At 37.6% G+C, this 15,040-nt stretch overlaps 1 protein-coding gene across 1 annotated transcript; it reads right to left on the bottom strand.

Annotated features, from left to right (window-relative positions):
* LOC135214506 (zinc finger protein 501-like) lies at positions 1 to 13,059 on the bottom strand. Its single transcript, XM_064248875.1, has 2 exons — positions 7,906 to 13,059; positions 1 to 3,935 (listed from the first exon to the last, which is right to left on the bottom strand). The coding sequence occupies exon 2, from the start codon at positions 3,879 to 3,881 to the stop codon at positions 2,577 to 2,579; it is 1,305 nt and encodes a 434-aa protein (XP_064104945.1). The 5' UTR covers positions 3,882 to 3,935; positions 7,906 to 13,059; the 3' UTR covers positions 1 to 2,576.
* Positions 13,060 to 15,040: the final 1,981 nt, after the last annotated feature.

Here is a 15,040-nt window from a genome sequence, read left to right on the forward strand (position 1 = left end):
TTGAATGGGTGTATATGTGTTAACTGTTATATGCACACTAACTTTAGAACCAATATTACTACAGTCAGTGTCGTTGTAGTTATCTATGTCGATATCACTAGATGATGAAAATGTTCAAAAGTGGGCTGAATGGCTGGTGAGACTACTGAGGTCACTCAAACAGAGCAAAGAGGAGAGACTAAATTTGCAGTGATATTTGAAAATAAATATCATCCTAGAGCAACACTTCTGACTGGCTGGCTTAAAACAGAATACTAAAGGCATATGTACAGTGCTTTAGACATTTTTACAAGGTTAGTCCTGGCTTGTCGCCTCTGACTCATTAACTTAAAACAGAATTCAGTAATACAGTACTTTAGTCATTTACAATGCAAGTCCCTGGTCATCACTTCTAACTGACTTGCTTAAAACCAAATATTACAGTACTTCAGTCATTTACAAAGAAAGTCCTGTCTTAACACTTCCAACTGGTTAACTTAAAACAGAACACAGTCTTAAAGTACTTGAGTCCTTTCACAAGAAAGTCCTGGCTCAATACTTCTGACTGGTTAACTTAAAACAAAATACAGTAAAACAGCACTTTATTCATTAACAAAGTCAAGTCCTAGCTCAACACTTCTGACCTGTTAGCTTACAACAGAATACTGTATTACTGTACTTTAATCATTTACAAAGAAAGTCCTGAATCTTTAGTAATTTACAGAGCAAGTCCTGTCTCATCACTTATGACTGGTTAGCTTAAAACAGAATACAGTATTTTATTCATTTACAAAGCAAGTCCTGGTTCATACTTCTGACTGATTAGCTTACATCATAATACAGTTTTGCAGTACTTGAGTCATTCACAAGGCAAGTAATGTAATTCAGTTTTGTGTTTTTGTTGAATGTTAACACAATTCATTTTTCTTTGCTTTTGGTTTTGTTGTCAGATATTGATGTAATTTGTAGTTTCTTCTGACTTTTGTTCAATTTGGGTTACACTATATTATTTAATCACCTTGTTAAGAGATGGTTCGCTCTTAACTATTTTTGGACTCTCCCTGGTTTGTATTTATTTTCTTCTGTTTTCATATTTGCAAGCTGGTGTTGGTGTGTCCAATGGTTACCGGTAGGCAATGTGAGTTTTCTTCGATGTCAGGGCATCCAAAGGACTTTTAATCTGTATGTGGCAGAAGGGTTCTTGGACATTTTAGGCATTTATTGGCAGTATCTGCAACTTTATTAACTCCCATTTGAGGGGAGAGAAACTTTGTGATCTTCACTGAGTCGTACCACTAAGGTGTCTTTTCCTCAGTGGTCGTAAGATAAGATTTAATTAGTTTGCATGGTGTTGCACTGCCTTTCCCTCGCTGGTCTAATGTACTCTTCAGGTCGTCAATCGACAATTCAGCAGCGAAGAAGTGTAAGCCACCATTAATATTTTTCTATTATCCTCATGATAAATATTTGTTGGTGGATGTTTGCTGGCATCCGTCAGCCCAGGAATGATTGACCATACATGTGTATGACCTGTAGGGTTATAGGATTACTTCATAGCTGGTCTGAAGTGTCAACATACTAAATTATTGGATCGACAGTCTGCATCATTTAATTATGATGACAAAAGTGTGTATTTTTGGTTTGTTGTTGTGTGTAAGGAATTATTGTATTTAGCCAGGTTTAAGGATTCTTTCTCTCAGTATTCTTTCCTGTCGTTCATTTGAGATAATTTTTCATCATAGTATGTTTGTGTATTCACACCTTCCCTGTCGATGCATTTGTTAGCTAAGGGGTTGTGTTTATTGCTTGTAAGGTGTGTGATCCTTTAATTTTCAGGTGATTATGTAATTATGGTGGTACCCATTTTTATATTAATATATTTGTTATTTATGGTTATACACATAGTTCGGTTTTGAGTTTGTTTTACTGTTCAATAGGTTATAGCTCCTCCACTATATAGGAGTAGATAGTTTTAAGGTGGATCTTTAGAAAGAACTGGTAACGAAATACATTACATAGAATACAGTAACAGTACTTTCGTCATTTACAAAGCAAGTCCTGACTCAACACTTCTGACTGGTTGGATTACAACAGACTACTACAGTAATATAGTCAGTCAACTAAGTCTAATTGGCTAAAACAAAGCACTACGATTTACTAATGCTGTATCACATTCTTTGTAGAATATTAAAACCAAGAACATATAAAAATGTAATCAAATAAAACTGCACCTAATTTTCATTGATGTTTTACGAAAATATCAATCTTTTTATTTCCCCTATGGGTTCTCATAATGTTTTAAAGAGCAGCGGAATTTCAAAAACTTTTTGGCATTCGGCACATTTCACTGACCTCGAAATATCATGAATTTTCATGAGTATCTATTAGTATTTGAAAATGTCTAACATTTATGACATTAGGATTGGAGAATGTCTTCTCTCCACATTGATTTCCAATGTGTATGTTGTGAGTTTCAAAAATAGAAAACTACTTAGACAAAGATCAAATATACAGTTTCTGTCTAGTAGTGTGAATTCTCGTGTGGTTTTTAGATGACTTGAAGCAGAAAAATGTCTTCTACATACAGAGCAAGTTTTCTATCCTGTATGAGTTCTTATGTGTATTTTGAGATAACCTTGACGAGAAAAACTTCTTTGACATATAGAGCAAGTATATGGTTTCTCTCCTGTATGAGTTCTCATGTGTGTTTTGAGAGCATTTTGCTGAGAAAAACTTCTTTGACATGTAGAGCAAGTATATGGTTTCTCTCCCGTATGAGTTCTCATGTGATTTGTGAGATTACTATGACAAGAAAAACTTCTTTGACATATAGAGCAAGTATATGGTTTCTCTCCTGTATGAGTTCTCATGTGTGTTTTGAGAGCATTTTGCTGAGAAAAACTTCTTTGACATGTAGAACAAGTATATGGCTTCTCTCCCGTATGAGTTCTCATGTGTTTTGTGAGATGACTTGATTCAGAAAAACTTCTTTGACATATAGAGCAAGTATATGGTTTCTCACCCGTATGAGTTCTCATGTGTTTTGTGAGATGACTTGAATCAGAAAAACTTCTTTGACATATAGAGCAAGTATATGGTTTCTCTCCTGTATGAGTTCTCATGTGTTTTGTGAGATGACTTGAATCAGAAAAACTGTTTTGACATATAGAGCAAGTGAATGGTTTTTCTCCGGTATGAGTTCTCATGTGTGTTTTGAGATGACTTCGATTAGAAAGGCTTCTTTGACATACAGAGCAAGTATATGGTTTCTCGTCTGTATGAATTCTCATGTGAGTTTTGAAATGACTTGATTTAGAAAAACTTCTTTGACATACAGAGCAAGTATATGGTTTCTCTCCTGTATGAGTTCTCATGTGTGTTTTGAGATCACTTGATTGAGAAAAACTTCTTTGACATACAGAGCAAGTATAAGGTTTCTCTCCTGTATGAATTCTTGTGTGTCTTGTGAGAGCACTTGCATCAAAAAAACTTCTTTGACATATAGTGCAACTATAAGGTTTCTCTCCCGTATGAGTTCTCATGTGGGATTTCAGTTTGCACATCTGTGAAAATGTCTTTTGGCATTCAGCACATGTTATTTGCTTCCCACCTGTGTTGCTTCTCTTTGAAAATATTTCAGTTCTATCCAAACATCTATTTTCTTCAGCAATACAGATCTTCCTTCTGCTTTCATCATCACAGCTTGGAGAGTTGTCCTCGTACTCAATAGACTGGGATGAACAGTTCACATTAAATTCACTATGGTCAAAAAATTCTGGTTCTGCCTTGACTTCTAAGAAGGGATCCACAAATAAAGAGCCTTCAAGTGTGTTTTCAGGAAGATCCTCCTCCAAATTCTCCATCTCTTCTTTGATTAATGGCATTTCCACAGGATGCTCCATTTTCAATACTCAATCCTTGTTAGGATCCCTTGAAATGTTCCTGTTTGGAAGACTCTGAAATAAAAATAAATAATATGAGAAATACATGTTCTGGATAGCACCATTCATACCAAAATCAGAACGAGAAATTCAATATAATATCATGCTATACAAAATGTGTGTTTTTCAACTAAAAATGTTATTTTTTGTGATGAAATAATGTTTTATTTTATACTTACTAAGCAATTACATAGTTGTAAGCTTCCTACCATGCAAACCAAAATTACAATTTTGTGATGGCGCTGCCATTGCTTGCGTAAGACTCCAATTCGTTTGAGCCCCGAAGTCCATCTGTGGGGAGGGAGGGAGGGAGGGAGGGCTCTGATTATGTATTTACTTGGTAAGTATAACAGAAAATGACTTTTGAAAAGACAAAACGTTGGTATTAATACCATGCTTGTTGTAGCTTACCTGGTAAGAGAGCTATTGCAGGTGAGTACTGCCTGGTCGGTGCTCATCTTACACTGTAGAGGGCATGGCTGTAGAGCCTAGGCTCGCCCCTACTTCAGTGGGGAAACTTTGAAGTCATGGAGGTTTACCGATGACATATCAGAGAAGCAAATAATAATGGCCTTGCCCTGGGCAAAGACCAGATTAAAGAACACGACATTGTCAGCTACACCAAACATAAAATACCACCAACCCACCATTAAAAAACTGGAGGGTACTCCCGGTACAGTGTACCTCCAGACTTTCCTTTCGACTCAACAACCTTAATTCAAGGAGAAGAGAAAAAGTGGGGCAGACAACCCCTATGCTACCTCTGCCAACACCATGTCAGCTATGGATAAAGGACCAAGAGCAGTACAATTCTCGAACACGACCTTGACGTCTTTCAAATAATGTGTAGCAAAAATCAACTTGAACCTCCAGTTGTCGCTTGGAGAACTGCAGACAGCAACATATTATGTCAAAACGCAAGTGAAGTGGCAACCGATCAAACCTCGTGAGTCTTTACTTTAACCCTCACAGTCCGGGATGATATAAGCTAATGCATGCACCCATGACTGGGCTAAATTTAAGGACAGCCAATTTAAAAGAAAAACTAAAAAAACTCATCAATGGAAAGAGGAAGATATTATTACGTGAGTGGCTGTGTGAAGTTTATCATTTACTCTAAAATTAACATCTGACAAGAATAGGGGCTATGCAAGTAATAGAGAGAAAGGGGGAAAAACGTGTTAAAACTGATGGATTTACTGAAAAAATGCAAAGTTACACTTAACTAAGATTATTATTATGTAGATCAGAAGTAAGTATACAGGAGCTAAAGGCACTAGCTCCGTGGCACTGAGGTTATATTAATTTACAAAGCAATTAGTGCCACTGTGAAACCCCAGAAAAATATAAATCCCTTTTATGAAGAACCTGGCTTTTACAGAAATGAGACTCTTGTACAGTTATGGCAAATCATACAAAAAAATATTATCAGCAGCTATTCATTCTTGATGCTTTGGGATTCGGGATAGGTGACTGACACTGGCACCTGGAACGCGTGAGAAGTGGTACACAACTTCTTGCGTCGCCTAACTCTGCAAATTAAGGATGCACTTTAATTCTTGATCGAAAAACGCGATCAACCCTTAAATGCCGAAGCGGTAAAAAAAAAATGTCTCCCGTGTGCCGGAGACGTTTCAGAGTGAGCGCGGGAGCGGAAAAAATATTTTTTTCAAAAAATCATAGCGCGCTTAGTTTTGAAGATTAAGAGTTCATTTTTGGCTCCTTTTTTTGTCATTGCCTGAAGTTTAGTATGCAACCATCAGAAATGAAAAGAATTATCATTATCATATATAAATAATGCGATATATGATAGCACAAAAACGAAATTTCAAATATAATTGTATTCAATTCGCGCTGTGCGCAAAACGGTTAAAGGTAACAAGTTACTTTTTTTTCGTTGTAATGTACACTAAATTGCGATCATTTTGGTATATAACAAATTGTAAAACGATAAAAGCAACACAGAGAAAATATTATCACAAAATAATGCATGAATTCGTAACGCGCGGACGTAAGCACATATTTTTTTCAAAAATTCACCATAAATCTAAATATTGTCCTAGAGACTTCCAATTTCTTTCAAAATGAAGACAAATGATTGAATATTACTATACTGTAAGAATATTAGCTTACAAATGCAGTTTTCGACCATATCTGACGAGTTAAAGTTGACCGAATGTCGAATTTTTTATATATATATTTTTTTATATGCAATTATTTCGGAAATAAGAAAAGCTACAACTTTCAAATATTTTTCGTTTTATTCTACATGAAATTGCGCACATTTTCATATATAAAACTCTATGAAATGCCTAATATGAAACGGAGAAAATATTCCGAGAATGGGACTTACGCATTTCGGAGATTTTTGGCGGAGAATCCGCGCGCGGAGGGAAGGAAAGTTTTTTTTTTTTAAATTCACCATAAATTTAAATATTGTGCTAGAGACTTCGAATTTGTTTCACGATGAAGATAAATGACTGAATATTACTAGACTGTAAGAGTTTTATCTTACAATTGCGTTTTTCGACCATTTCGGTAGCGTCAAATTTGACCGAACGTGGTTTTTTTTCTATTTATCGTGATTTATATGCAAATATTTCGAAAATGAGAAAAGCTACAACCTTCAACTATTTTTGTTGTATTATACATGAAATTGCGCACATTTTCATATATAAAACGTTATGTAACGGCTAATTTAAAATGGTGCAAACATTACCACAATCGCACGTATGATTTTTTCGGAAGAGTTACCGCGCGGACGTAAAGAAAATGTTATTTTTTTCATAAATTCACCATAAATCGAAATATTGTGCTAGAGACTTCCAATTTGTTGCAAAATGAAGGTAAATGCTTGAATATTACTAGAATATAAGCGTTTTAGCTTACAATTGCGTTTTTCGACCATTTCGGTAGAGTCAAAATTGACCGAAGGTTGAAAATTTGTCACTTATCATTTTTTATATGAAAATATTTCTAAATTGATAAAAGCTACAACCATGGGTTGTTTTTAGTTGTATTGTGCATGAAATTGCGCACATTTTCATATATAAAACTTTATGTAACGGCTAATTTAAAATGGTGCAAACATTACCACAATCGCATGTATGATTATTTTCGGAAGAGTTACCGCGCGGACGTAAGGAAAAAGTTTTTCATAAATTCACCATAAATCGAAATATTGTGCTAGAGACTTCCAATTAGTTGCAAAATTAAGTTAAATGATTGAATATTACTAAAATATAAGAGTTTTAGCTTACAATTGCGTTTTTCGACCATTTCGGTAGAGTCAAAGTTGACCGAAGGTTGAAATTTTGGCACTTATCGTTATTTACATGAAAATATCTCAAAACTGATAAAAGCTATAATCATGAGTATTTTTTAGTTGTATTCTACATAAAAATGCGCACATTTTCATATATAATACTCCATGTAACGGCTAATTTAAAATGGTAAAAAAATTATGTCAAAGTGACGAAATAATTTCCGAGATGTGTCACAGATACTTTATAGTGCGGCAAGAAAGAAATTGGCGCTTGCGCGCCTGCGTAACGATTGTAAACAAAACAACACCTTGATCCGTGAACTCCCAGCATCCCCCAAGGTGCGTGATTCAAGAGTTTTCGGCTGATAGGCCTAAAAGTATTTTTCCGCGAATTTTTAAAAAAACTTTTGTATGTCGACGTAAAATACGTCCAGTCGGCACCCGAGAGACAAAAAATGTCGACGTAAAATACGTCCAGTCGGCGTTTAAGGGTTAATATAATTGGGATTTTGCGTAAGGCAGAGAATGTAAGTCACTTAACACTGTTATGAGTTAGCAATATAAATGACTACTTCTAGTTACAAGTCACAAGTATTTCCTCACTTCACTTCTTCTCTGAAAGGGATGCAAGGGGGATTTGAGTTATATATATATGAGAGCAGACAGTAATTAAGGAAATAAAAGAATGGTGCATCGAGCAAATTTCAAATCCAAACGTACCTGGTTTGTGACAAATCGTGTTTTGAGCAGAGCGCCTGCACAGGGGAAAGGAGCTCAGGGGGGGAGAACGTCTTGACCCCCAGATAGTGACAAGGAGGTCTCTGTGACCCGTCTGTTCAGAACTACATCTGCTAAGTGAATGACAATTGGAGAAACTTTTCTGCTCTGTCCCTCTCTCTCTTTTGTCTCTTGTTTTCACATCTTGGCGCCGGCTTCTTTTTGGGTTGGTCTGAAAAGAAATTTGCAGGACAACACCAGGTGTGGAAAAATAGGACAACGGAGGTAATTTAGCAGTACGAGAGGCAGAAGTTTTGGGTGGGAGGAGCAAAGTAGGCAAATCTGAATTGTTAATATGGATAGGAGTGGGCAGATGCGGCTTCTGTACGCCATCTTGTGTGGTCTCACTTTGACTAGAAGTGAGAAGAATATTGTACTTATTTTACTTAGATTTATTATGACTGAGGGCTCAACGTGCATCTCTTGTATGCACGTTACAATATGTATAGTCAAATGGTATAAGAAAAAATTGAAAGTGAATATTTCCCATTCCTTGCGGGCCTCTTTTCCCTAAGACAGTCATAAAAATATGCTAATTTTACAAAGTTATAAAGTGTTCTTTCTAATAACTTTTTCATTTCAATTTTTCAAATTAAAATTACAGCTCAGACAATATCATAAAAGATAAGAAATAAAACTGGGAACAAATTCTTAGCATATTTATTGTAAAATATTTACAGCACATCCTTTAATGGGGGAGTTTTGGCAATATTCCCCCTTACCGCCTCAAGCAAGACTGAAGGTCTCTCAGCTCCCTCCGACTCTTATAGTGATCTCAAGAGTTGCCAATGGTGATAAATGGAACTATGAACATTTTTCCCGCGAAATTTGTTCAAGCTGTGGGGCTCCAAATCTTGAACATATATGTATGCTACCCAGACTTTGCCTCAAAGCTATAGGTAAACATATAAGTATGTTACCTGTCCACAAGGGGTGGAAAGTACTTGTCTTTAGCTTGTGAATGGGCCTCTATAACCATACTCCTCAGGAAAAGAGAGGAGGCATTTTTCGAGAGTGGATGAGATGGGTTCCTCACTGAAGATAGTATTTCAGTGCCCTTCCAGGGCAGAAAAATCTCTCCTCCTCTTCCAGCCAAAGAATATCTATGAGATTCTTGAGGACAAAGGAATGAAGACAAGGATTAGAACCGATCTCATTCTTGGCGAGCCCAGCGACAAGGCACAGACAGCGTCTCCTTGAGCAAAGCCTACTCTCTTGACTATAGACTGGAGTTTACTGACATATTTAACTGAAGCCAATGCTACCAAGAATTGTGTCTTCTTGGTAAGGTTCTTCAATGAGGTCGATTGTAGAGGTTCAAATGCATAACTAGACAGCCACTTTAAAACTACATCCAAATTCCAGATAATATGCTAGTTCCCCATTTGTAGGTCTCAAAAGACTTAATAAGATCTGAAAGATTACTATTGGTAGATAGGTCTAAACCTCATGTTTAAAAACAGAGCTTAACATAGCTCTATAGAAGTTAATAGTAGAGGGTGACAGCTTCCTGATGTTCCTCAGTAAAGGAAAAATTCTGCCATCTTACTCACAGAGGTTTCAGAAGAAGAGAAGTTAAACTGTTTACAGTAGTAGAGCTTGATAAAGGAGCTCTACTGCAAATTGTGCTAGCTTCCAGAGCTTGTTGCAAAAAGCTATAACGAGGCTGCTGACAGTCTGAAGCCTGTCAGGGCCAGAGCGGACAATCCTTGATGGTACCTGAGGAAGTGAGGTTGTTTGAGAAGAGACTTCTTTTGTGGAATCAGTTTCAGATAGTCTACTAGAAGACACAGAAGGTCCAGAAACGATTCCTTCCTTGGCCAGAATGGAGCAATCAGTGTCAGGGAAACATTTTGATGAGAGTTGACCTTGTTGATCACATCTCTGATCATGCGGAAGTAGGGAAAGGTGTAAGCAAACAGCCCCAACCAGTCCTTCAGCACACAAGAAGGTCTGGGACTGGGAAGCAGAGCAGAGGAAGACAGTGGTTCTTTGCCCCATAGCCACCAAAGGTCGGGGCATACTCTGGCATTGAGAGTCCACCCTGAAGGGAGAACTTGATGGCCACAGCTCAATTAATCCGCCAGTACGTTTAGTTTCCCTTGCACAAATCAAGGAATGGGAGACACTTTATTCCTCTCCACACAAAGGGGAAGATCCTTCGCTGTCTTGTATAGGGTGAAGAAGTGGGTGGCTCCCTGTTTCCAGACGTAAGACAACACTGTGGAGTTGTCTGTGTAAATGTCTATCACCTGTCCTGATACCAGGTAAGAGAATGAATGAAGGCCCAGGTGAATGGCTAAAAGTCCCCTTACATTGATGTGGTGGGATTTCTATTCTGTCTAACTCCCCAACAAGGCTCCCCAACCTATGTCTGAGGTGTCAGAATATAACTCTAAGTTGGGGTGCAGGGGGTGGAGAGATAGTCCTTCCTGTAATCTTCTCTTGAATGCCACCGACTGATATCTTCGATCTCCGACATAATCAGGAATGCTGTCAAGTCTGGTTGTATCTTCCTGCACCAGTTTACTTTCAGGAAGAATTGAGGGGTCTTCATTTGGAGTTTGCCCAACTTTACAAATTATTTCACAGAGGCCAGAGTGCCTAAAAGACTCAACCATTGAATCCCTGAGCAGAACGATTGGGCAAGGAATTCCTGAACTATCAGGATGCATGACTCTGTCACCTTTGGGGAGAGAAACCCCCAAAATGCTGGAGCATTCAGAGTTAATCCCAAATGGAGAATACTCTGAGAAGGAATCATTTGACACTTCTGGTAATTAATCAGAAGGCCCAATTCCTGCATAAAGGAAAGGGTCCTCTCCGAAGAAGAGCAGAGAAGCCAGTCTTCCTGGTAGAGGGACGCATCGATTCTTAAGGTGTAACCATTTCCCCAGAGGTGCTAAAATCCAAGTGAAGACCAGAGGGGCCATCGAGAGACAAAACAACTCCCGAAACTGGAAGATCTTATTTCGAAAAACAAATCGCTGGCACTTCCAAGAGTCTGGATGGATTGGGATGTGGAAGTATGCATCCTACGTACCCAGGGACACCATCCAGTTGCCCTGATGGAGAGACTCTAATACTGAGCAATTTTTTTCCATGTTGAACTTGATCTTGACTACATAAATATTAAGAGCTCTGATGTCTAAAACGAGTCTCCATCCCCCTGATGATTTGACTACTACGAAGAGCCTGGTGTAAAAGCACTCCGATGATTGATCCACCATCTTCTCTACTGCCCCTTTCCAAATCATCGATTCCACTTCTTGAGCAAGAGCCAAAAAACTCTATGACCCTGCAGAGTAAGCTGTCAAGGCTGTAGGTAATTGAAAGAAACATTCAGTACGATAAATGAACATTTCTGTATAATATGTATTGCAATCTTTAACTTTCGTATTCATTTATATACCTCCCTATGTATTTAATGTATCTCATTCTCATATGTCATGTACGCTGCTCTGTTTTCCTTGCTTGCACATTGTTTTGCACCTCTGTGATTTTGTGTACTTCATTAGACATTAAGAACCTACTTTTAGTATTTTGGTGTTTCCTTCATCCCCAACCTTTAGTGATAAGGATAACACATCGAACACACTCAAAGGCGATGGGTGCCTTGGAAAGGGTGGGGTTCTTTCCTTGAAAGGAATGGAATAGGCTTTCTTAACCCTCTTACGCCGAAGCCCTAAAAATCAAAACCTCTCCTGTATGCCGGCGCCGGTTTGGAGTGAGCGCCGAAGCGGAAAAAATAATTTTTTCAAAAAATCACAGCGCGCTTAGTTTTGAAGATTAAGAGTTCATTTTTGGCCCATTTTTTTCTCATTGCCTGAAATCTAGAATGCAATCATCAGAAATGAAAAATAATATCATTATCATATGTAAATAATGTGATATATGGTAGTGAAAAAAAAAAAATTCATAGATAATTGTATTCAAATCACGCTGTGCAAAAAACGGTCAAAGCTAACGAGTTAATTTTTTTTCGTTGTATTGTACACTAAATTGCAATCCTTTTGATATATAATACATAGTAAAACAATAAAAGCAACACTGGAAAAATATTATCACAAAATGATGTACGAATTCGTAACGCGCGGACGTAAAAAAATGTTATTTTCAAAAATTCACCGTAATTCTAAATATTGTTCTAGAGACTTCCAATTTGTTTCAAAATTAAGACAAATGATTTAATATTACGATACTGTAAGAGTTTTAGATTAGAATTGCAGATTTCGACCATTTCGGACGAGTTAAATTTGACCAAATGTCGAAATTTTTATATATATATTTTTTATATGCACATATTTCGGAGATGGAAAAAGCCACAACCTTCAATTATTTTTTATTGTATTCTTCATGAATTTGCGCACATTTTGATATATGAAACTATAAAAAGGCTAATATGAAAAGGAGCAAATATTAGGATAATGCGATGTACGTATTTCGGAGACTTGCGGCCGTGAATCGGCGCGCGGAGTGAAGGTAAATATATTTTTCAAAACTTCACCATAAATCACAATATTGTTTTAGAGACTTCAAATTTGTTTCAAAATGAAGAAAAATGACGGAATATTACTAGGCTGTAAGATTTTTAGCTTACAATTGCGTTTTTCAACTATTTCGGTAGAGTCAAATTTGACAGAACGTGGTTTTTTTCTATTTATCGTGATTTATATGCAAATATTTCGAAAAAAGAGAAAAGCTACAACCTTCAATCATTTTTAGTTGTATTCTACATGAAATTGCGCACATTTTCATATATAAAACTTTATGTAACAGCTAATTTTAAATGGTGCAAACATTTCGACAATCGCACAAAAAAATTCTGATTTTTTCGGAAGAGTTACCGCGCGAACGTAAGGAAATTTTTTTTTTTTCATAAATTCACCATAAATCAAAATATTGTGCTAGAGACTTCCAAGTCGTTGCAAAATGAAGGTAAATGATTGAATATTACTAGAATATAAGAGTTTTAGCTTACAATTGCGTTTTTCGACCATTTCGGTAGAGTCAAAGTTGACCGAAAGTTGAAATTTTTGCACTTAACGTTATTTATATGAAAATATTTCGAAAATGATAAAAGCTACAACCATGGGCTGTTTTTTGTTGTATTGTGCATGAAATTGCGCACATTTCCATATATAAAACTTTATGTAACGGCAAATTTAAAAGGGTGCAAACATTAGGACAATCGCACGAAAAAATTTATCGGAAGAGTTATCGCACGAACGTGAGGAAAAAGTTTTTTCATAAATTCACCATAAATCGAAATATTGTGCTAGAGACGTCCAATTTGTTGCAAAATGAAGGCAAATGATTGAATATTACTATAATATAAGAATTTTAGCTTACAATTGCGTTTCTCGACCATTTCTGTAGAGTCAAAGTTGACCGAAGGTTGAAATTTTTGCACTTATCGTTATTTATATGAAAATATTTCAAAACTGATAAAAGCTACAATCATGAGTATTTTTTTGTTGTATTTCACATGAAATTGCGCACATTTTCATATATAATACTTCATGTAAAGGATAATTTAAAGTGGTGCAAAAATTATGTCAAAGTGACGAAATAATTTCACAGATGTGTCACTGATACTTTTTAGTGCGATAAGAAAGAAATTCGCGCTTGCGCGCCTGCGTAGCGATTGTAAACAAAACAACGCCTTGATCCGTGAACTCCCAGCATCCCCCAAGGCGCGTGATACAAAAGTTTTCGGCTGGTAGGCCTATAAGTATTTTTCCGCGAATTTTTAAAAAAACAGTTTTGAGCCGACGTATGATACGTCCAATCCGCATACGGGAGACATTTTGACTCGACGTTTAATACGTCCAATCGGCGTAAGAGAGTTAAGAAACTCAACCACCCAAGGTTCTGCCCCCTGTGACTCCATTCCTCCCAAAAGAGGTGCAACTTCACATCGGCAGAAGCAGGAAAGACTGAAGACTCACTTGGAGGAGGTCTCGGTGGAGGACTTCTTGATGGGCTTTCATGAAGGCTGAAGGTTGGAGTGAGGTCTAGCTTGGGGTTGTGACTTCCCTCCTTAAAAGGGCTGTTGCAAAGGCAAGAAAACCTTGGCAGGGGCTGCGGGAGTCGTCTCGGAACGCTTAGTGGACTGCTACAGAAAGTCATTAATGGATTTCTCCTGTAGAGTGGATAGGACCTCCTTCATGGTGTTTTGCAGAAGGGGTGTGACTTATTGAGTGGGGAAAACAAGAGGGCCGAATTCTAAGTGACTGTCACCCCTTAAGTTGTGAAGGCACACCATAGCTTTTGCTTTCTGAGTGCCCCATGGCAAAAAGCGAGGCTAATTCATCAGAACTGTCTCTGATTGCCTTGTTGGCGCACGAAGGGACGTCTAACCAATCAGAAGAAAGGTCCTCAGCAAGAACTTGCCAATGCTCTGCTTTCCTGGCTAGCACACCAACTGTCCAATCGAGGAAGCTGATATTTCTAACACGTTGAAATATTGTTCAACAACAAGCACCCAATTAGGAGAGAGGTCTGAGTGTCTAGATACCAACTCCTGGCGCTCATCAGCAGAATCTATGCTGTTGTGTGTCGACTGTCGATGATGAGCTGGAGGAGGCGAGACAGCGTAACTGCAGGAGGGTTGAGGGCTATCCTGAATCCCTATATCTCTTAACAGACGGCAGTGAGCCGTCACCAACAGTGGAATGCCTCTTCAGAGGTCGAGAGGCAGAGGAAAATGCCACCGGTGCTTCCTAACAGGAGAAAACCATCGGAATCCATTGACATCAGAGCGCTGAATGAAACACCACTAAAGGCAAAGGAGTAGAATCCAAACTAGCCCTACTTTTGGCACTAAGAGCCGCCTTCCTTTTCCATTACTTAATATGCTTTTCAGAATGTGATTTAAATACTTTCCATTGCTGGTCATCCAACTCCTGACATTCAGGACACATAAGATCCCTACTGCAGTCCTGACCTCTACATCTAACATATCTAGAGTGAGAATCATAATTAGCTTTAACTAATCTAGTCATACACTCTTCAGCACAGAACTGAACTCCAGAAGAACTAGAATCTGACACAGTGACACAAAAATCAAGTTAAC

Source organism: Macrobrachium nipponense, chromosome 45 (genome assembly GCF_015104395.2).
Source record: "Macrobrachium nipponense isolate FS-2020 chromosome 45, ASM1510439v2, whole genome shotgun sequence".
NCBI lineage: Eukaryota > Metazoa > Arthropoda > Malacostraca > Decapoda > Palaemonidae > Macrobrachium > Macrobrachium nipponense.

Bases quoted from the DNA above. Each gene is read 5' to 3' on its own strand.
- LOC135214506 (XM_064248875.1), bottom strand. From the start codon at position 3,881: ATGGAGCATCCTGTGGAAATGCCATTAATCAAAGAAGAGATGGAGAAT.